Source organism: Conger conger, chromosome 5 (genome assembly GCF_963514075.1).
Source record: "Conger conger chromosome 5, fConCon1.1, whole genome shotgun sequence".
In the NCBI taxonomy this organism is placed as follows: domain Eukaryota; kingdom Metazoa; phylum Chordata; class Actinopteri; order Anguilliformes; family Congridae; genus Conger; species Conger conger.
The window spans coordinates 10,706,100-10,730,624 of record NC_083764.1 but is presented as its reverse complement, the minus strand read 5'-3'; the positions used below and the strand labels follow the sequence as shown (position 1 = coordinate 10,730,624).

At 45.1% G+C, this 24,525-nt stretch overlaps 1 protein-coding gene across 1 annotated transcript in view; it reads right to left on the bottom strand.

Moving 5' to 3' along the window:
• The window catches only part of galnt14 (UDP-N-acetyl-alpha-D-galactosamine:polypeptide N-acetylgalactosaminyltransferase 14 (GalNAc-T14)), a 76,223-nt gene that overhangs the window by 33,686 nt on the left and 18,012 nt on the right, over positions 1 to 24,525 (bottom strand). The window contains exon 3 of the mRNA XM_061242228.1: positions 809 to 907. Coding sequence (XP_061098212.1) covers positions 809 to 907 — 99 coding nt within the window. The remainder of the gene's footprint in view (positions 1 to 808; positions 908 to 24,525) is intronic.

Sequence of the window (24,525 nt, the reverse complement as noted above, 5' to 3'; positions counted from 1 at the left end):
GATTATATTACAGTGAACATCCATCAGCCATTCAGAACGGCGCTCTTAACATTTAAAGTTCTGTCTCCTTTCCCTCGCTGCAGAGGAAAAAAATAAGTTCTGTTGAGACACCAAAAATACTTTATGCATCTTTTCAGAATGCATGAAGGGTTGTGACCGAGTCCAGTGCACATTTGGAAACAACAAAAACTTCTGTAACCTTCCAGAAGCACCAGTGCTTAATAAACAGGGGGCACTGAAGGGAGCAGGAGTTTACCATTTAGTTATTATGATGAAATGTGTGTTTATTCTTAGGTTGGTTTAAAGTGCTGAGGTCCTAGCATTAAAGCCTACACAGAATTGCCTGCTGATTATACGATGCCAGATACTATCTAGCTTTTAGGTAGACTAAGTATTAGGTAGTTTAGTGGTAGGAAAAGGCGAGCATTGCTCGGCTGAATGGCCTGTTCTTGTCATTATGTTATGTTCTGTTATATCATGTTACAGTAAGTTATGTTATGTTTTGATATGTCATGTTGTGTTGTGTTATGTCATGTTGTTATATCATGTTATGTCATGTTATGTTTTTTAATGTTGTTATGTTATACTAGACCAGTGTTTGTGGAACCTGGAAAACTATACATCCCATATGGGCTGTGAAGGAGGAGCTCTGTGACACACACGCACACACACACACTCACACACACACACACACACACACACACACTCACACACACACACACACACACTCTCACACACACACACACACACACACACACACACACTCACACACACACACACACACACATACACACACATGGTGCCTTACCTCCTCACAGTGCGCAGCAGTGTGGACCTGGCCTCATTGTGGAAAGTAATGATGATGGATGTGGGCGGCAACTCCGGACCATAATGCAATGCGCTACACCTGGAACAGAGAAGACACAGCCTGCATATTCATCCAATCACAGGGAGGGCCTATCCTTGAGGAGGCAACAACTCCACCCCCGCCCAGTGAGGAATGCCCAATTGTGAGATTTGGGCTCATCCCACCTCCGCAGACCCCTCGGCCAAATCAGGAGGGCGTAGTCTCAGTCTGCACATCCTCTGAAATGTGCGCAATCAGCTACCTCTTCTTTTCACTCTGTAATTCATGAACTGAGCTGCTATGCTTGCTCAAACCCTTCATCCCTGAGCCACACTATGGCCAACAATGCCTCACCCAGTGGGACCCCTCACCACAACTACTGCTAGGACGAGCAGGAATAGATCTAGAACCAGGGCTGCCCAACCTTGTTCCTGGAGAAAACCATCCTGTTGGTTTTCACTCCAACCCTAACAAAACACACCTCATTCAACGGCTAGCGATTTTGTTGAGCTGGTAATTAGTAGAATTATGTGTGCCAAAATAGGGTTGTTTCAAAGGATAGTAAAATCTCCAAGAACAGGATTGGGCAGCCCTGGTGTAGAGTAAGATACAGAGTATAATTTAGTTCCTCTGAGCCTCTCTCTAATTAGTCCCATGGGTAAAAATACTTGATCTACTTCTTACGTATTACAAATACGTATATACATGTGTATTCTTAAATATAAAATAGTATACTTCAGATATATTTCGGCATACTATTTTTTTCACATGGTTAGAATCAAGTGGGCCAAATTAGATTTGAAATGAAAACCAACAGGTGTATCTCCAGGAAATGGCTGGGCACCCCTGATCTAGATAAACCGGTGAACTGTGAACAGGTGCCTCTAGGGGGCACACCAGAGCACCGAATATTAACAAACTGTATTTTTCTAACTGACCTGGCTTCCATTTTGTTGCCCCCCTTCCCACCTGTGTCTCCCCATCCATGAATTAATCTCCGTACAAAACAATAACAGCACAAATATCAGGTCAGGCTCACTCTAAATGCCACGGCCAGAACAACCAGTGTAGTTCGCCGTCAAACAAAACCTGCTTTTATAATTGGAAGCACTGTTGCCGGGGTAACAAGACAAAAGCATCCCGTTGTGTAAGGACGGTATGTGATAAGAATGATAAAGGAAGACTATAAATTATAGATGAACACCAACTCATTAAAAAAGCACAGCAACCCACGGTAACCTCTGACCACAAGCGGTGTGGGAGTTTCAGAAAGGCCACTGTCTGCCGCTGGATCAGGAATATTTGGCGCGATGCGGAGAGAGGCGCTGTGCAAACCAGGTTGGAACATACGCAAGAGAAGAGAACAACAATTTAAAGACAGTTTGTCAATGGGTATGAAGTGACTGCTAATTCATCACATTAACAATTCATTTCTAAATCAATATAAACATGTCATGTCCTGCAGATCTAATGGATGGTTGAAATGGACTTCAAGTTCATTGGAAACAGTATGCTAAGCACGTGGCCCATAAGCCTGGTAATGGCCATTTCTAGGCTTCCTGATACACTGTTAGCACCTTCAACCAAACGGTTACTGTGGGTTTTATGGTTTTCATAGCATTTGAGGGTGGGTGCCAGATGTTTCAATGCTACAATGTCAAAGAAAAATGGTACAAGCAGGTCACAGTGAAGCCATTGATCCCTGACACTGCACAAAGGCAGAGATGGTCTTTCATTGTACTAGTGTCGTTATATGAGGTGTATGCTTCTTGGAAATTCATTGGAAAGAAAAACTGTTTTAATGAAGTGATCACAGAAATGTGCCCATTTTTTCTGAGAATGAGACTGAATCATTTTTTATTAGACTGAAGCTCAAATTTTATAAGAATTCAAAGCAGCCCTTTAAGAAACATGAGCTAAGTAAAATCTTAAATGAAACAAAAGCAAGACAAAGGCCGTGCCAAAACATCCATCCCTTTGTTCTTATGAATGTGTGCATTGTTCTACCATTCAAATAAGTAATATCAGCTCCATTTTTAATATCAAATTTCTCTCCACACTAAATTCTCATTCTCTGAATAATCCATCACAAGACGGATGTTTTCCTTTCCGTTTCTGCGAGGCCTTCGGAGAATTTGTTTGGCTTTGCGCACAGCTGCAACTGGAATCATTCATATTTGATCATTTGCGTTTGGGGCACAGCTATCCGTTTCATCTTTCGCAGGATTTCTGAGGCTGTTTAAAGATTCACCCCGCGGCGGAAAACGCACGGGGATCAAACAAGCGCGTGATGTCTCCGGTTCGCGGGGTTTTCTCTCACTGAGGCCATTACGGGACTCTTTGCGCCCCTCCCGGTTCCGTTCAGACCGCGGACAGCTCGAAGCGCCCAAGCAGAACAGCTGTCACAACCTTAGTTTCCCCGGAAAAGTGCCGTCTTCCTGAGACGCAGCCCGCAGACGCTGTCAGACCTGGGCCCCTCCCCTCAGGAAGCAGGAACGCAGCGTGGAATGTAGAATGAGCCTCCGTCTCCGTTTTTGGAAGCCGGTTCTCTCTCCTGCACTCAAAAACAGCACCTTCACTCAGCCGTTAGAGGTCTGCAAATTGCACTTCTGTTTCAGGAATGATGTTTTTTCCCCCTACTCTTATTTCTGAAGGGTGTGCACCTTGCAGTATGGCATGATGGGAGGAGTGAAGTATATTTACCTCAAAGGCCTGTTCTAATGCATGAATCCTGCAAGAGGGGCGGAATTTCAATGCGGGGAAACCTCTGCAATTTTCCTCAAGCTCATCCGATGACCAACCCCAGATAGAAGCTTCCAGAAAAGTAAAAACCGAGGCCGTGTTTAAAAGCTGCCACACGCCCTGCCAGAATCCCACTTTGGTCCTGGCAAAAAGGAGCTGTAACAGACAGGGGTGACACTGATGCCCGGTGCCAGGGCACAAAGAGAGGGGCGTAGGTGGTCTCCATAGAGAAGCACTGCCCCAGAACTGGGAGCAGGTCCGTATCGGATTCCGCCGGTTTCGGCAAGGGCTGTTTGCATATACAGGACAGTCGCTCGCAACAACTGCACACGAGGGCTTCTAGAATCAATGCTGCCATCTCCCATATGGACAAGCCTCTTCAGTCGGTTTTTCTGAGCAAGACTGTGAGACGTCGCGCAGGCTGCCTTCCTGGTGGAAACCATAACCGGAGGTCAGAAGACAGACCCTTTCTTTGTGGTGCACCACCATTAGATGAGCTCATCTAATGGGGACGTCTTAGTGTGGATTCATCACTTCCGAGAAAAACCCCCTCACTCGCCCTCTTCTCTATGTAGCTTTCAAAGACAGACATAGGGCAGCAATTTCAGTTAAAACCGTGCAACAATTGAGACTTGCACAGTACACCTGATGCAATGCTCCAAAATAAAAGTTTTAATCTATCAGACGCTTTGGCCATACCAAGCCGTCATCAGAACAAGGTATTCAGCGGAGACAGGAGAGTCTGAGATCGCCAGGCAGTCTGATCTCAAAGATATATGCATCCAGTAGGGACACTCAATGGTTCTTTAATATACTGTGCTGATACTTCCACATGCTTGTGCACCTCCATTAGTTCCTCATACATACATCATGTATACATAACCAGTATGCGGTATGACTCTTCCCGGTCCAACATGACAATTCATATAATCTAAAATCACATTAATTCCCTCACTCACAATGCAGAAATGTCGATAGCATGAAACATAAATAATTGCATTCCTGCGAAGCGAACTTTTAACAATGCGAATTTCAACCAATCACAGCAGTGAAAGATAACGGTTTCCTGACAGCGGGCGTACAGTCTCCATGCAAGCTCGTGGTTGGGCCGCCATTTTGTGGCACAGAATTTGGATGTCGGAAAGCTGCGGGCCAGGCCATGGAGTCTCAACCCACAACAGCCCTCTGCATTCCGTGTTTTGTATCTGCGCACACGTGTAGGATCTTCACACCAGAGAGCTTTCAGGACCGGAGATACAGTGTTTAAAGCATTATTCACAGCGTGGTTAAAGGTAGTGGAACAGGATCTTTATCAAGAGCGACTTGCTCGGGCCCGAATCGCAGACAACACAATCGAATTCCACGGGGATAGCCAAGAAATAGTTCTTATCATCCATCTTGCACGTTAATGGTATTTTAAACATTCATTAAAATTCACAGCTGCTCTCTACAGAGAGTTGAAATGCTGATTTATTATCCATGGCAAGTGGCAAGGAATGCCATCCTTCGGGGGGGGGGGGGGGGGGGGGGCTGTTCTACAGACATATCCAAAAAAGATTCATCTCAGAAGCTGAATGATCTCTATGGTGGCAGGTGATTTCAAAGATATTCTAAACAATGAACAGATTCAGCTCCTGTGTTCTCATGTGCTTCATTATTTAGAAGGTTCCGGTTTGTAACAGGAGATTCCGGGGTTGTGCAGTGTTCTGATCATTATGGATGCTCTCTCTATAGACCACACCCCCGCCATGAATATTCATTACACGGCAGCGTATCAGAAAACTTTGATGTTCTGCAGTGACAGAAGCCAGAAAGTGTGAACATTACAGCATCACTGTGCAACTGAAGTACAAGCCACTATTGTTAATAAACGCATGGTAACAATGAGATTTTCCAAGCTACTGAAACCTATTTCACAAATGATTATTCCTTCCTGAGAAAAAATGTTTATGCTATTCAGTGATTAGAGTGAACAGAAAAAAAATGGATTACAATGTCAATATCAATAATCATTAAAACAATTTGGATAGTACAGCTTGTCTACTGATGAACAGTTACTGTTTATGCTCGCAACTGCACATTCTGGACAAATGCGCAATTCCTTATGAATTGATTTAATGTGTTTATTTAAAAGTGATATTTATGGAAGAACAGCATTGGCTGAAGGTTCTATTAGATTAGTATAAATCCATCCTGTCCAGTTCCCCGTCAGTTTGGCTTTTATTTCAGATACAGTGCTGCATTACAAATATTCTCATTTTACGACATCGTCATGGGTACAACAGAAGGCACACGCATCTGATCATTAAGCAGAGTAATCTTATATTTATGCCTTCAGGAACAGCCTTTGCAATGCAATTCTTTACTGGGGCAATAGAGAAACAATTCCCAGCCATGATTTATAATTAACAAACAGTACAGTATAACAAGTGAGTGATTCTTTATCAAAATGTAAATACTTCTTACCATTACTGTTACCATGGAAATGTACAGTAGCACATTTGACTGTTTCTGGGAATTATGTTAAAGTTTGAATTTTGGCTTCATATGCAAAATTGTGACTGTTGGGAATGATGATGAACTGTACAGTATGTAAATGAATACAAATAATGCTAATTAATTTTATTTTAAACTAAGGGAGGTACACAGTATGGCTCTGTACATTTATCCTTTCAAATGAATAAAAACAAAAATGAATATATGAAAACATACTGTATATTATGAAATTAAATTTATTTAAAAAGACTAAAAATTTCTACAGGACTAAAAATATAGGTTGTATAAGAGAAGCAAAATAGTGCTTATTGTAAGCATGCTGGAAGTACAAGCAGAATTTCCTTGGACTGAAAACCTTATTTCTCATGTCTACCTGCTGTGTAGCTGGACGGTTCAAACCTGCTAAACCAAGGGGTATTAAATGGTTGCCAAGCAGGATTAAACACAATCTATAGTCAAATTCAGTCTATAATCTATTTCCCCATAATCTATCGTCTATAATCCAGTCTATAATCTATTTAACATTCTCAATAAACTACTAACAAACCAGTAATAACAACACAATATACAAATAGTCATTTAAATTAAAAATGACACACATAAACAATGAAATAAAACAGCAAAGATGGCTCCCTGCACTTTAAGCAGTGAATGTTTAACAAGCCCTGAACTTTGAACTGTAATTCCCCCCCCCCCCCCCCCCAAACTGCAGTATGGATACCGGCTGATTGACATCAAGTTGCAGCCAATGAAAGCTCAGTCTTTACATTACAGCCACTTGCATTGCGTGTGCAAATTATTATGCGTGGCTAATGGGACAAAACTGCCCCATATGTGCGCATCGTTTCTCTCAGACGGGTACCTGCGATGCCAGCACAGGAGTAATGAACTTGGGAGAGGAGAGGCAGAGACGGCCCAAGAGTTGGCGTCGCTCCAGAAGGCTAGGACGGCGATGAGGAAGCGGATCCGCTCATTAGTCCAAGGCACTGCCAAAGATCTATTATAGATGGGGATGTTTTAAATAGTATCCATACGGCATATAATTACAGTCTACGTCAGCCGAAACATCTGCGTAAGGAGCGCGTCGCTAACGTGCAGGAACGGGCTGCGGCAAGCCCCCCTGCGGAGTGGCCAGTGCAATTTTCGGATAGGATTATAGAAAAATTCCACATTGCTACAGTATGCTTCCCTGTTCTCACTTCAAAGACTTGATTTCTGTGCTTCCTCTATCCGTATCTGGAGTTGTGTTTACGTAATCCCATATGAACAGAACGGAAAACCCATGCGCATGTACTCAGCTGGTACTGTAGCTGCTAAATTGGATTCCCAGGAGTAATGCGTTTGATCCACCATCCAAGGACTGAGAGAATAAAAATCAATATTTGACAGAGAAACGGTGGAGACGGTAGCCTGTTTTTTCCGAATCATTGACATTCCGTTTGCTGCCAAAATCGACGTGGAGCAAACACGTCGGGTTTTCGCCGTGTTTCTATAACAAGGTGCTATGTGTTATGCTCATTTTACACCTCATTAAAAAGGGAACACCTTTTCTATTAATCAGGTTGTCGCCATATGCTCCGTTTCCGAATCCGTCGATGCCGCTCTCTCAAGGACAGGTTGAGATACGGTGCCGCGGCAGCCGGGTCACGTGACGGGACTCTGGCAGCCACCGCCGGAGAACGGGTTTATAAGGTGAGCACGCTCGGCTGTAGCTCTCCCTGATGCCTTTTCCCCGGCTTTACAGAAGATGGAATTATTCCCCAACTCCTCCGAGAGACCCCGGGAGCTAACACGAAACCAAAAGAAACGAGCGGAATGTTCCGGAGAGGACACCACCAAGGAGAAACAGGGGGAATTATCTGGGTCTGGGGTTTTTTTTTTTTTGTGGTGGTGGTGGTGGTGGTGTGGGGGGGTTGGCAGAAATAAATAAAACTGCTACTGCTTCGCCGCGTGGCTACGACAAGCCTCTCCTGGCTCGCTGTTTACTGAGCCAGCGAGGAGAAGAGGCAGAATGAGGCAGCAGCCAGCTGGGAACGCTGGCCATTCTCTCCCATCTGTCACCCAGCGACGGAGCCCACAGCCCACAAATATAACCAGCCCAGTCACACACACAAAAACCGCCCGAGCATGCCGCTATGTTTAATTGTATTAGGCGAGACCCTCTGGTTAATTTCCCCCCGCCATCCACGGAAGCAGGAGCGGGGGCTGGAGCCACTCACAACTGAAAACAACCGCACACAAGCGCCTCTCTCTGCTCGGCACACCGGTATTGGCACAGGACGCATAAGCCCTCAGTTTTAATGCCGGAGCTGAAACATCGTGGGAGGGCTTCAAAACACATTTTCCTTCAATGTGTACTCGTACACACTGAGTACAGTACACAAACACACGGCTGCACACACACACACACACACAAACACACTCGCACACACACACACCTCGGAACTGTCAGCCCAACTAAAACAATTATGAACAGATTCCGTCACAGGGGGGTGTCAATTTTGTGATTTCGCTTTTGTCTGGTCTTATCTGACAGCTATCGGTTTTCTGACAATCACTCCAATGCTGCACAGAAAGCTGTTTCCTCCTACGAGGCACAGGGCTGCTCAGCCTCCAGGTTATTTTCCTTGTTTGTTTTCCACACAAGCCTCTACTCAGGAAATGGCTCACGGATAGACGGGAGCTTTATGTTTACCAACACCGACATTACTGAAGGTCGGGTTCATGAAAACATGGGCTCCTCGTTGCCATGGCGCTCCATTGGCAGGGTTTCCTGTCTGGGGTTTTCCTCCACACCCCAAATGTACAGTAGAGACCTGTGAATATTTCACTGCAAATATGTGTCAGAGTCAATGGCAGATGGATTATTTTTTTAAAGGAGGTATAGTGAATATTTTAGCTGTAAAATCACAAGCATCTGGCAACTTTTCACTGAGGCCTGTATAATTTTCAGTCTTTTGAAACTGACTCAGAAAACAGGTCAAGATAGTTTTTGAAACAGCTGGTTGCTGGTGGACAAGTTCAGATCAGCTCCCAGCACAACATGGCTTGACCAGCTCAAGCTATGTTTTGAAACATAGCTACCAGGAAGCTGAGACAAGCTACAAGTAGACCAGCTCATACCCAGCTAGACCAGCCCAATTTTCAAGCTGGTCAAGCTGGCATAGTTGGATATTGCAGCATGGACTTCTAAACCTAAGATGAACACGAGACTGAATTGACTGAAGTCTGTGCATTTAGTTTCATACAACCAGAATACCCACAATGCCATTTCCTGCCATCTGTTGAGTACATTCTGCACTCCGCCTTGTTTGCTGTGAATTTTATCTCCATCTTCGTCTTCATCTGTTGAAGAGCGGTCTGGCCCTGTATGTTTACTTCTCAGCTGGAGGCCCATTTCCACTGGCAAACGCAACTCAGAAGTTCTGACAGGCAATCTCTGCGGAATCATCCAATTAGTGAAAATGTCACCACCGGCAGCAACAAAAAAAAACAAAAAAAACTGTTGGACGGGGCGGCTTGAACTTAGAACGCACCCTGAGTGTTTTTGTCTCCTCGCTGAATTAGATTGCCATTTTTAAACCCACCCTCACCAACAACTCCCCCCACCCTCCACCCCCCCACCGGTTTGCTCCAGCTTAATGGTTCTGTCTGATGGAGCGGCTTAGCGTCAGATCCCCCATTACATTAACCCCCCCCCCCGCTTCAGACAGTAACCCCCCCACCCCCCCACCCCGAGGGATGGTTCAGACCCACACAGCCTTGTCCAGCTGAAGTGTCAAAGACCAATAACCAATGTTTTCTCTTCTGCCCTAATTGAGATATCAGTAGTGAGAAAGACGGTTCTCCGGAGCGTGACTAAACCGTACCGTTTCTCCCGAGCTTTCTCCGTCCCCTGGTCTCCTGCGAGAGTCAGTTGTTTGTGCAAGTCATTTGTGGAAAATATTTTAGGAATTTGCCAGTAGTTTGTGGAGGTTTTTCGGCAGTTTGGGGGGAGTCGTTTGTGGAGGTTTCTTTGGCAGTTTGTGCGAGTCGTTTAGGGATGTTTTTTGGTGGTTTGTGGGAGTTGTTTGTGGAGCGGTTATTTTGGGCGGTTTGCGGGAGTCGTGTCTGAAGGTTTTTGGCGCAGTCAGGGATCCTCGTGCGTTTCAGTGCCTGTCCTGATTTAGTGGCCAGTCGGTCGAAGAGCTGTGCCTCTGCTCCCTAATTGGGCCCTGTCAGCACTCTGAAGCCTCTCTCTGCCAAGCCTTTGATGTATGTGCATTGACAAAATTAATTGGTAACCAAATCCAATGCTTAAAATGTCCATAAGGAAGGGGGGGGGGGGGGGTGGTGGCTTGGCACTAAGTGGCCGAATGGCCATTAAATATACTTTGCCATTCTGTCGAGAAACGGGTCCTGACAGATATCAGAGCTTCATCCCTAAACAGACGCCGAAATCAACATTATGTCCTGCCCTGGAAGGGTGCCCAGCCAGAGACAGATGTTAGCTGGGCATCCTGTCGGTTCGACACAGTCCGCCATTGACATCCGCACTGCGGACCCACCTCTCATGATATCCTGCTGAGCGACCGAACGATACCTGCGACCTCGGCAACTGTTTTCTGATTCCACCACCAGCCTCCGACCAAAGCAACGTACGTAAGGGAGGCACGCGCCTAGTTCTCCGGCTTTCCAGCTCGATACCGCGAGCAGGTCGAAGTATCGGCGGACCCGTTCGGTTTTGCCGTTCCGCTATAAATCTCACACCTCCCTGTCGACCGAAACTCAACAAAAGAAAGAGATACTCAGCAGCTTGTGCCGAAACTGTGAAAACAGCAGAATTCACGGACTGATTAAAAAACACACAGTTTAAGGCATGCGAGGCAATGGTATGTACTGTGAACACCACACAGTACTTGTCAAGCAGTGCTTTGTGTATGCTTGCTGGCGCATGGAGATGTGCTCTCCTATAGCTTATGAGTGATTATATCCCTGGGGGACAGCTGCTCTGTGCAGTTTTGCACTGAAGAGCTTGCATTTCTGTCAGTGCTGCAAGGTCTAGCTTTCCAAAAATAAAGATGGTCACACCTTTCTCGTAGAGGGGTTCAAACCTTCAGCATGGGTTCTCATCCCCACCGGCAAGCAGTCAGCGAGTGCTAACAATGTCACAATTTCACCTTACACCAAAATTGCTTGGTTAACTGCTTAGTTCACTCTCTTGCTTGGAGAAAAATTAGCAACAAAAAAATCCAAAACTAGGAACAGCCCTACCTTTAAAACTTACATTTGCTTAAAAAGGGAGAATGTTAGCAAAAGGTTTGAAAATGCTATATGTAAAATACCGATTACTTGCATAATGTGTGAAATCATACGCATTGTAATGTTTGTATGTAGGATTGAGCATCCCAAGCCACATTATATAAATCTTACATTGATGATGGAAGCTGGCTTTACAAGCAAGGGCAGGGGCAAGGGCTCTTTCTTTGGTTTACTCTCTTTTATTCAGAGGTCAGGAATCATCTATACAAATGCCTTGCACATGTATCAATTGAGGTTTGTGCAATGTACTGTACCAACTCGAAAAGCAGACCTTTAGAATTCAGTGAGGCATTTGCTATTGAAACTGCAAGCTGTGTCTTGTTGTATTTCCACTTTTTCTAACAGCATTGTATGAAATTTGGCTGGCATAGCAGCACCACATAATCTCTCATAAGTGTGTAGGTGTAAATACAAATTTAGACTCTACGCTAGTTCATACTGTTTTGTGTATCCGTCTTCTTGTCCTTGCGGATTGATATGCTAGCTAGCCGGTTAGCCTGTCTTGACTGTCTGTATGTCTTGCCTATCTGTGTCTCAGCTGGCAATAGTTCATAATAAATATGCTGTACAATTGGGTGATGACACACTGGGGGTGGGGATGGGGGTTGTGGCTCACCATATACACTCACTGAGCAGTTTATTAGGTAGACCTGCACACCAGCTTGTTACTGCAAATATTGAATCAGCCAAGCATGTGGCAGCAACTACAGGCATCCAAGCATGGTCAAGAGGTTCAGCTGTTTTTCAGACAAACTTTCAGAATGGGGAAGAACTGTGGAATGATTATTGGTGCCAGACAAGGTGGTTTGAATATCTCAGAAACTGCTGATCTCCTGGGATTGTCACGCACAGCAGTCTAGAGTGTGCAGAGAATGGTGCAAAAAACGAAAAAACAGTGAGCAGCAGTTCTGCGGGCAAAAATTGCTTTTTAATGAGAGAGGTCAGAGTAGAATGGCCAAACTGGTCAAAGCTGGCAGGAAGGTGACAGTAATGTAAATAACCACACATTACAACACTGGAATGCAGAAGAGCATCTCTGAACACACAAGGTCTCAAACCTCTAAAATGAATAGGCTACAATACCAACAAGTATTAAAAATAAGACTAATAAATACCTAATAAAGTGCTCACTGAGTGTATAATCAAATCAACTAAAGTAAGAAAATATAAATAAAATGGTCCCCCAGAGAGGCCGGGGTGGCAGACTAATAAATATATATATATGTGTGGGTGTAGCTGATCCCGTGTCTCTTGTTAACCTCGACTGCATTAACTGATATTTAATTGGTCCCTTTGGTCTCGCCAACAAACTGAGCCAATAAATGAAAACATTACGCCAAATCCCTGCCAATCCTGCTTTGGATACGTAGCGACTATTTTTCATGTTCAAAAGATGAGAGCCATCTCTTCAGACAAAGCATCCATTTAGTGTTCCTTCCCAGGTATGAATTATGGATGTGTTTTTGCAGAGTGAAGCTGGGGGAACAGGCAGATTCAGTCAAAGCCATGCAGAGGAATTGGTGTCAGTGTAAAAGGAAAGTTTTCTTTGACACAGAAATGAACTTTCCGGGGAAAAACATCATCCCTTATGCATTAACCAGCACTACATCCCTAGTGATTATAATCTGCTGCAAAGAAGCTTGGCTATGAAATTAGGCACTGTAATTTGGGGGCATGATATATGCCCCAATAAATACCGGCAACCATCACCACTTGCTCCTCTAAGACTTGAGTGCAGAAGACAGAGCAACCAGTACAGTATACCAGCTAAGAGAGCCATAGCTATGCATTTAGCCATAGCTATACAAGTATGTCATCATCACCAGCATTTTGAACCGTCTGTGATGAAGTGCAGTCTGCGATCATCACAAGGAGTACAAGCTGACACAGTCTCGCTGAGGTTAGTGGAGATTGTGTTGATACCATAGCAGTAGTGGCAGCCAAGTTCTAATCATGGGTGTATTAGACACATTTGCTAGACACATTTGCAGGTGGACCAGGACGGAAGATTGCGATCGTGGTGTGGTAGGGAGAGAGATTGCGATAGCTGACCTCATGAATGGAACCTCAGATTTTTGCAGCAGCCTGTAGCAAAGTAAGGTACATGACTGGGACCCGGAAGGTTCGGGTTACAAGCCCTGGAGTAGCCATGATAAGATCCACACAGCTGTTGGGCCCTTGAGACAGGCCCTTAACCCCCGCATTGCTCCCCGGGCACCACACGGTGGATGTTCGCTGCTCCTGTCTAACTACGATGGGTCAAACGCAGAGGGCAAATCACCCCATGGGGTTCAATAATGTATATCTTCTTTGTCTGGGTTTACCAATCAAAACCTGGGTACGTCCAGGGCACAGAGTACCACCAGTGTGCCACAGAACCAGGAGAATGTCCTCAAAGAAACCCTGAAGCCAGAAGGGCTGTCTACGGCATCGCTGTCACTCACATTTTGTCAACAGCGGTGCCGACAAAGGTAAGTCAATTTTGGGGTCAAATAGCCTTTCTGCTTGCCCGCGCCAAGGCTTAACCAGCGCACAGGAGGGTGGAGGATGTCTGTGTCTCTGTTTCTCATGAAGGGCCAGGAGCCAGACGGCTGTCTGGGTTCATTACGACCTGAATGCCTCGGAGGACCGGCAGAGCTACAGCTGCATCAGCGAGGTTTTCTCTGTGAAGGTCAGTGGAGCCAGTGAGAGCCCAAACAGGAGCAGATTCAGGGTAACCCTCAGAGGCAAATCGCGGGGTACTTTCAGGTGTCCTCTGTGCAGTGAAACGCGGCAGCATGCTTCCTGCAGGCCCGGTCGGGTGAATCGAGGCCCTGGGACCGGCGCAAAGGAGATGCAACTCACAGAAAATACTGGAACGTTTTGTCATGTCACATGGCAACAGCATTGTGAGAACGTCTATGGCAGTGATGAGCCGGCATGTATACAGATATTTGTTTGCACCAATTACCCTGGCTAAATGAGCTAATTGGCCGTATACTTGAACGCTGGTTCACTCAGATTACAGTAAAACGTTTCATATAGGGACTCTCGTTCATGCGCTTAGGAAACGTAGCTAAAATATCAGATGGCATAATGGCTGGGGATAATTAAGTAATTAAGGCCAGTATTTCGCATGAGAACCAGAAAACGATATGGCCCTCGTCGCCCAGGTCCACAGCATCAGAGGCGGCAGTCAAATCCCTGCTGAAGCAGATGGGGTTCATAATATCTGCTTCTGCTTCTAGAAACATGTCAAATACAACCTGCTGTATGGCTCCAACCTGCCAAGCCATTCTTATCGCCCTGTAACCTGCACTACTCTACAGGTCTGAGGGCAAAACAACCCAGAGGCGTCCGCAATTAATCAGGAGCCTTGACCGCTGGGAGATGGATGGTACTTAAAATGCAGAAGGACTTCCTGCAGACCTGCACATAGCCTGGGGGAAGTGCTGAATCCAGGGGTTCAGAGGCTGGGCAACCAGGCTTTGCAGCTTGACCTGACTGCCGGCCCTCTGCCCGACAGTCACATCTGTGGTTGGAGGCTGGAGCACCTATAGCCACGGTGTTTGTGGTGTGGACAAGATGGAGTCACGCACTGAGGAACGGTAGCTGAGCCAAGAATACTCATCACCCAGGTTATAAGTCAGTCCTGTTTTTTCCACAACAGAGAAAATAAATATCACTGCCACGGAGTCCGCAGTGTCATAAAACCCACACGCAACATAAACCTTGTCCTAAGAAATGACTCTCAAATCTTTAATAAGGCAGTCTCAACAAGTAATTTAGTCTTATATTTCCACTTAATCTTATTTCTATTACTTTTCTGTATATGGCAAAAAAAAAACTGCCAATGAGGAGAGACAGTTTCTCTCATTTCAAGATTTGCCAATGGGCTAAGAAAATTTCACTTGTCGAGCAAACTAACAAAAGACAAACTACTATTTTCTACTTGATTTGAAATAATAAGATCTGTACAATACTAAAACATTTAAGACACACTTTTGTTTTGCAATGGAGGCAATCTACTCTACAAGAGAGAAGGAAATGGCTCACATCACAGTGCCTCATTTAGTGATGCAGGCTTGTAATGTAATGTAAAACTGGGGAATATTGCTCAAGAAACATTTGTCTGTGGTAGTTTGGCTCTCCTTCCATATTCAGAAAAGCACATGAAACTAAACTGCACCGACTTACAGTCCATTTCCACGTGGAATATGATGGAAGCAAAACACAGTGCCTCACTGTCCCGTCAACAAAGTCCACTTTGTCTGCATCCATGCACTTACGCCCAGCTGTACAAGAGGCCCTTCAATTAACGAAAGGTCATCATTTACAGTACTTCCTGTTGAACCAAGAACACAGCAATCTTACATCTCCAGTGTAGAAATGAACTCTGACCAAGTACTTTGCTGTCCTTATTGGCCTCTGTTACAGTTGATGTAACACTAGTGGTCTTTACAGAGTTTTAGCAAGTGTTTTAGCCATTTTTAGCAAGTGTTTTAGCCATTTTTTGCTGGCTGAATTTGCATTCAGACTGTGTATGTGCGCACATTTGGAATGCTGTCAGCTCTAACTTCAGAGATGCCTGAACCTCCTCTCGGTGCGGGAGATCTTTCAGACTGCTCGCTTTTACCTATGCATTGGAAAATGTCAGCCTCTGTAATTGATATGTGCACCTGAATAAATTACATAAATTTACTTTTCATTGCACTGTCTTCGAATTGTTAAAAATGGTCCCACCATTCACCATAATGGTTTCCTATCATTAACGAGATCTATTGATTGCAGGCAAGCAGGACGCTGTATTGATTTACAAATTTAGAATTTCACTACAGCCGTGTAGGCCATTTGGACGCCATTAAGAAGTCCAGTCATAACTTACAGCATAATTGGATCAGAGGGCAATTTCAGCCATTTCAAATGCTTGTGCAGGGATCCAATTTAATTCTACATTCATCAATGAAAAAAAGAAATCTTCGGCTACCGTATAAGATTTCAAAGATTTATAATATCGCCTGCATTTAAATCAAAGAAAATGTTATCCTTTCACCCAATAAAGCCAAGAATGATTGTTCCTTCAACTAACATACCCTACTCTGACTGATTTAAATGATTAGGCGAATAATTAAAAACGAGAACAGTACGACAGGAATCATTCTCCATGGACTTATGGCGATGGCCTTAATACACCGTTAACTGCCGATTAAAACGAAACCAAAACAAAATCACCATCTGCAGCAACGGGGGTTGCTGACACCTAATTCAGAGGACGCGTCCACTGAGTCTTTTTATGCATATAAACGAAGTCTTCGTAGACGCAACGCAATGAAAGCATATAAAAAGCAGCCAGGCAGCGATTGTCTGCAGAAGAAACGGCAGCTTCAATTAACGGCGTGCGCCGCTCCCGGTGACCGCACGCTTATCAGTTAATAGCACCGGAAAAGGTGTCTCCCTCCGTATGTAGCCTAGTCAGGCGCAAACCTTGCGCGTTCGCCTGCTCCTCTCGGCTCTCATACCCCGGCGGCGTACAAGCTACATCGTCTGACACGGTGGCAAGAGGTACGGGGGTCCTGCAGCAGATGTTTGAGAAAGTCTAATTTTGCATGTGATTTAACACTCCACTAGCTAACCTGCGGCCCACACATTCATTATATCGCTCCCATATGAGCGAAGGGCTCAGAGACACAGAGAGAAATGCGTGTGCTCTGCTCGAATGATTACGATGAATGTGTTTCTTTAAAAGAACATTATTATATTCAGACCAAAACAAAAGGAATGAAAGCAATCCAGCTTTGATTTGATTTTGGGAAACTATCTTTTTAATGCTTGTGAATAACTCAACAATTAGCATTCTTTTAAAAAAGCGTGCATTTTGAAATAACCAATTCCTTTAGTCTGCCAACTTCACCAACATTCATGTTTTTTTTGGGTTTTTTTTATACAGCTATTTAATCGTTTTAAATATTTGATTTGAAAGCAGAACCTTGCCTAAGAAAAACCCGTCAGATTTATTTAGGTTGAGGCAGAGTAACCCCTCCTATCCACAACAAGCGATAAATCACTTTGAAATCTGACACCCTGGCATCAACACCAGCAGAAGCATTGCAGCAACCTTGCCACTCAGTGTCTTTGTGAAAAGTGGGGGGAATGCCTGAAAGAGTCTTTTCACGTCCAACAAGGACTATTCCACCTTACTGTGACTATTCCTATCACCTTGGCAATGAACTGCGCTTAAAAGACTCCAAAGTGCTTGTGCGTCATGTTGCTCCAGAATTTTCTTTGCCGTCACTTCCCATTCTGTAATTTTAGGCGGTTATAAACATTATCCTATGCAAAGATTACTGAGCCGGAACAAGTGAATTTTAATGCTGGGGAAACTATCAGCAGAGATATTTGTAAAACGTTTTTCTTTTCCAGTACATTTATTCGAGGATTTTTTAGCTCCCACTTTAGACTATACCTGCTATTTGTATTGAAATGTAAAAATGTTTAGCCTCATTTGCATCTTGAACTTTTGTTCTCAGCGAAAAAGGCTTCGGCGGTAAACAGAGTCTCTTTTATGGTGCATCTGACAGTGTTGTGTCTCCACCGCTGCCCAGGCGTATTATTGTAAATCAGATGCACATGAGTGGTAGGCAGTGAAAGCTGAGAATGTGTGGTGCTTCTTAAAGAGCATTCAGTTCACTGTAATCCGTTTAAAGGATGCGGGCTCATCGACACCCACGTAAGAACACAACCGAGACAGACTCTTTTCTCCCGCAGAACGGATGAGACTCTGACAGTAACGGGACACGACGTACAGACCGCTCAACAAGCAGCCGGGAGATGAAAGACGTAATCTTTCACATTGATCCCATCAAAACGTGTCGGGATGAAAAGATCCCTGATTTACGCGGGGATTTCGATCTTGGGAGAGCTGGTGCTCTGCCCTGGCCTGGCTTTGAGGGGTATTAAACATCCGCGGCTTATTGGCAGCGATGTAGTGTTCTCGGAAATGGATAATCATTCTTAGATTAAATGGCCACTTATTTCAAACGGGCTACGCTGCTAATCATGTGGAACTATTAGGTACGATGACAAAGTGTCAAATTCTACATCCTGGATTCAATAAAGGTTTAAACGGCGATTTCACGATTTTGTAAATGCAAAGTGTTAATTTTCTTCTTCACAAATCACAGTTTGATGAGTTGATTTCGGCGAGTGTTGAATGGTGAATTGAACTGAATAGAATTGAATAGAATTGGTCTTGTAGCATGGTGCAGGTCTGATTGTTGCTTTACTTAGCTCTGGCTTCAGGGGTGGTTTTCTGGCCGTCACTCTCAGAAATAAAGAGACAGTGTTTGTACGTGTTTGTTCTTCATGGATCATATTTACCAAATGTACCCCACATTACAGTAATGTTCTCTTTGTGTACACATTAGTATGTTTTCCCAGCAAAAAAGGTACACATTCATTATACATTGCAGGCTAGAGGAACTATTGTATATACCTATTGGCCACCGCCACAGTGACATGCATTTGTACCTGTTTAGGCATATCTCATACCGTTATTTGTTGAGAGTACATGCACCTTCTGTAAACTGCTTTCATTAGCATCGTCTAAATTGCAAATTATGAGAATGAATTACGAGTCAGAGTTAAGGACAAATGATGATTGAATCTGGGTCTGTTTTTTAATAGTGCTCCAGGCCTCATACCTGACCCTGGGTGCCCGGGGTATTCACAGCCTCCCCCTCCGCCTGGGACTCTCCTGACCTTCCCCATCTGGTGAGGGCTGTAGGCCGCACGAGCCAGCTCAAGGGGACACCTTCTGTCCCAGCAGCACGTGCAGAAGGCTGGAAACCCCTGAACCAGACAGTCCCAGTCATATGGTCCCTTTCATAGCAGATGCAAACGGGACGGAGCAGGTGGCAGGTGCTGTAGCAAGGCGACTCCGTGGAATCAGGTTGCAATGATTAACTAAGGAAAAGGCTACGGGGTTACAAAGATGCAGAAATTCTGCAATGTGAAATATTACTTTCCATTAGTTTCGGCAAACTCGAGGTAAAGTCACCCCAGGAAATACTGTCAGTTTGCGCAAATGGTTGTTGAAGTGATGGAAATTAGGTCTATTCTGAATTCAGAAAATCGGAGAAAGACACTGGCTCTGAGTGCCATCGGGAACACATAAATACGGCCCGGTTTTATCGCACGTCTCGACACTGCGAATTCGGACGGACTAAATGGAGCTGAAAATTGAATACATATGACACATAATACCACCAGCCATTCCAATACACCGCGGAGGCCCATGTCACACCAAAGAGCACAATGGATTAAACTGCATGTTTGCCTCTTGAAAATAACTTGCAAATAATTTCGGTGGCACATTAATATTTATAAGCTGTAAAAAGCGACTTCGCTGTGATGGGTTTGGGCAATATACGAGCTAAGCCATGTCAGCATACAAAAAAAGGAGTTTAATTCAACGCTTTACTGTTTTGTAATAGACTGCCTCGGACTAGTAATTGGTAAACACGAGATAAGTTTGGCGCATGAATGTTGTACAGCGTGTTTCAGATGCTGATTGACTGTGTTGTAAAGCAGAGAAGCGAATTCAGGTAGCATTTCCTGCGGCAATTATCATTATTTGTTTATTGGCAGGGACAATGCACATTAATAACATTTCTATGAATGTGCCAGAGTTAGCCAGGAAACTGTAGTCCCTGGGGCTAGATGTGCTGTCTGTGGGAGGAAACCGGAGCCCCCAGAGGAGAACATGCAAACTCCACGCAGTGAAGATCCAGGTAGCGCACAAACCCAAAAACCTCCATCTCATGAGGCAACTGCGTAACCACTGTGGCCACCATGTTGGCTCTATGTATTCCAATAAGATAAATAAATAGAGACGTTCTGTCATAGGGAGCACAGGAATAGCAGAGAGTCTATGGTGGGGGGTGTGACAGCATGGCTATTAAACAGTAGACCTCTAAACGCTGTGACGATGCACCTGCTAGACGGAAAGAGATCATCCGCTGCAACCCGAGGTCTTTTCGGGCAGTCTCTTGACCGACATCCGCGCATTCCTTGCGGCCTGCTAACAAGAGTTAAATATACACGACTCCCAACCACAAACACACCCCAGCAGCTATTTTCCTCACTGGCGTAACCGCCGTGGAAGTTACTAAACACGGCCTTCGGCCGGGCCCGAAATACTTCTCCAATCCCGCCCCCACCTCTTTTTAGGGCCACCGTCTGGCTCTTCGATACAAATTACGCTGTACAAAGAGGGGCTGTGATCTCACCGAGCAGACCTGAGATCCCTCGTGACCGGACGAGGAAGCCCTCTCTTGTTCCACGATTGCCTGTCAGGGACGGGGAAAGACAGGAGGAAGTGAAACGGACACCGGGCAGGATGAAGGACGAGGTCACAGGCCCAGGGCGGCGAGCGCATCAGCCCACTCAGGAACCATAACATATCTCTAAGATGGAGGTACAGCTCCAGATGCATCGCAGCCCGTCCTGGCTCTGGTGGATGTCTGAATGTAAGTCACTCTGGACTGCCAAGCGAACGTGATTTAATGTAGTGGTGACGGTATGCTAACCTGCTGGTGGTAAGACCTGGGGCGGCTCACTCTGCTACCTGGGGTGGCGTTAGCACTGGATTAGCAGTGCTATCACCATCTCCGTACCTGCAGCATACACCAGATGAGACGCCGGCTTCACTGACTCCCAAACTACGGTGACCCAGCTCTGTGTGCGGGCTGTGCCCGTCCAGGACATCCGCAGGTCGGGCCAACACCACTTGACCCAGCAGAGGGAGAAGATAAAGAGGGGCCTGCAGTTCTGGCTGAGTTGTGACGGTCAGTTTAAAGCCGACACTCAGAAGGGGGGAGTGGGAGGGTTATGTGATCCTCCTGGATGGCAGGACGCCTGAAGGTTTGAAATAAGACTGACTGTGGTTCGACACAGGATCTACACTCCCGCTCACTGCATTTCAGTAATGTCTCACAGCACTGGGTAAGACACTTGATCGAAAGGGCTGTCTTCAGGTTTCTGTGAGGTGAATCAAAGGACACTGCACTTTTTTAAAGGAAACGTAAGATAAAACTTTTTAATCAGATTTAGGAAGTCATGAATATTGTCATATATTTGTGCTCATGATAAAACATTTTTTAAATAAAATGGACATTGTTCAGGGAAAACAGGACATTTTAATCTACTTTTTAGCAAAAGGCACATTAGATCATCAAAAGGCACATTATATCAAAGCACCTTATGTTTTGCTTTTGTTTTTGTTATCAAAGCTAAAATTATGAGTTCAACTAGCTACATCCAAGAGCCGAACAGCCATTAAATGAAGTTGTTTGTGGAAGTTGAAAATTGCTTTGTGTTTCCCTGAAATCTCAAAAAAACTCCCTGGCTCACTAACTGCCCATAATGCATACACTAACATTATATAACTCAAGTTAATAACTACTACACCACAACATTACTGTTAGTTTTTAAAAAATCCCCAAAAGGTTTTGAATAGAGGGCGATAAAAACTTGTAATGCCGGTCGGCGAGAAGTACATAGCTCAGATCGAAGCGGGAGCACGCACCCGCCGCGCCATAATGGCGCTAAAACGGGCGAAGCTCTCCCGGCGTCCGGCGGTAAAGCGCGACTGCGGGGGCGGCAGAAGCGCTCAGTCATCCCGCCTCCTCTCCTTTCATCCGCGGCCGGCTCCATTATCCCACACCTCCCGCGTGAATTATCTCATTAGAGCCCTGAAAACAGAGGCCGAACACGCGCCCCGAGGGGCTCCCCAACACCCCTGCGTCTCCCGACGGCACCATTACGCCCCGCTCGCCTTCCCCTCTCTCCGTGAGAGGCCGCTTCGCCGATCCGTCGGCCATCTTGAAAGTCGAACTGAGATGATTGGAGGCAGGAGGTGCAGGGAGTGGAAGGGGGATAGCTCGCCCAATATGGCCTTGGATCAGAGGCTGGACTTTAGGCATTGAGAGTACATATCCTGAAACTGCTTTGGTGCTCTTCAGTATAATCATTTACAAATGCCCCAGTACATAATTAGTCAAATATATATGTCAATATTTGTTATGTAGGTCAAAGATCATTCTTTAAAATATATTTCACTGTGAATGATGTGGGAAGGTAGGAACAACCTTTCAGTATGGCAAATGCAAATCCTAATAGGTATAAACGATTGCCTTTCATGTGACACCGACACGATTTTGTATTCAGTTCTTGTAGCCAAGTACCCAGCATGCATTTAACATCCCAGAAAATCTTTCTCTTCTATTCTCATAAAAGGAGCAGGGGGGAGAACAGCCAAGAAAGAGATTTTTAACACGACTAATCTGTATATGAGGGTATTAAAAAAAATCAGCTTAATAAGGCACGGAACGCATCAGCGATCCCCATTTTAATACGCTTCTTTTTTTAATCAAAGGTGAAAAACGAGCCACCTTAAAAAGAATGTAATCCCCCTTCAATCTGTCCCCTCTGCCTTTTTAATCAAGTCGACAGAGCAAGGAGCAGGAACACTTTTACTGGAGCCGGGAGATGATTCATACTTGATTTCACGTACAGTGGACCGCTGGCTTTTTCAGCGGACAAGACAGTGTGTGGTGGGGAGTGATTGATTGGCCTTATTATTATTTCTTTATCTTGATTTCAGTGAGCTGTGGCTTGTTTGCACAGACTGTAAGTGGTAAAAACCCGGTGTGATTCAAAGCCTCATTTAGTTAAGCAACAAGAAAGGAAAAGAGAAACCCTAAGAGGCACCGAAAGTGTAATTATCTGCTTTTCTGCACTGTATTTTCTCCACAATCACAAAATCCCTGAGGCGTAATAGAGATCGGTGTGAGCCTGAAAGGCAGAACGACGTCGCTGGAAAAACACAGCGGCACGAACACTTCCTGTGAAAAAGGGCTCCGGGAACAGTCCTACCCGAAGTATGAATATGAAATATCTCGGTGCTCCCTGCTTCTACAAGAAAAACCCAGCGACGAGGCCCTGTAAACAGTTGCAAAAGACATGCACGTTTTACACGCATCGAGAATTTCAATTTGATTTTCGGCGAGGAGTCCACACCTCTGTGGGCACATTTCTCAGCGCCTACGTCCCTGCGTGCTGACAGTCTAAATGGTAATTTGCAGCCATTCTTGGATTCTTTCTCAGAAAGAATGTCACTGGGTATGAGGAAGTATGTATCACAGCGACAGGGGAACGCGGGCGATGAACAGATGTGGGTCCCTGAGGCTTGCTCATTAAGGTGGCGTCTAGTCGCACCACAAAACTGACTTGTGTTTTTGGAGCGCGAGCGCTGGATATTCCAAATTGGCTCGCCGTCAAGATAAATATTAGAGTGAAGGGAAGCTTGCCAACCAGCACAAAGATATTTCCAGTCTTGCTGATGAGGCAAGACAAGGGTGAGGTTTCACTTTTTTCAGCAAATACGACTTTTTAAACAAAGACCGCGTGCCAAAAATGGTTGGTTAATCTCTTAGTCCCTTTCGCTGTCAGCAGAACCCCTTCGACCCGAGCCCTGCTGATTAGCACGGCTCCAGCACCAGGACCAAAGCCAGCAGAGCAGGGATACTGAACTATGCCCCTCAAATCCAAATTCAGCCCTGGATTTCTTTCCTCCCAGGCGATTAACTGAACAATTAGTGCCGATTTGCCAGGTCTTCACACCTGACTTCCAGGTAAAGGGAGTAGCAGTTCTTCGCCCTCGAGAGCCATGATTTGATGAACAGGGCAGTAGAGCAGGAGATTTCCTCCCATAATCGAGCCAGAATTTCAGGAGAATATGAATGCAGTATTTCTCTGGTGTAAATTGAGCTGGTCAAGGCTGGTCTAGCTGGGTATGAGCTGGTCAAGCAGGTAGTACTGGTAGCTTATCCTAGCTGGTAGATGGTCATCCAGCTACCAGCTGTTTCAAAACATAGCTTGAGCTGGTCAAACCATGTCAGTCTGGGAGCTGGTCTGGGAGCTGGTCAACTGGCTAAACCATGTTGAGCTGGGAGCTCATATGAATTGGTCAACCACCTACCAGCTGTTTCAAAACCTAGCTTGAGCTTTTTTTTCAGCAGGGCTGTTGTGTCTGACACAAGAAGCATAGGCAATGCAGGGTAATACGAGGTGTCAGGCCAGATGGTGGACCTATCGTGTGC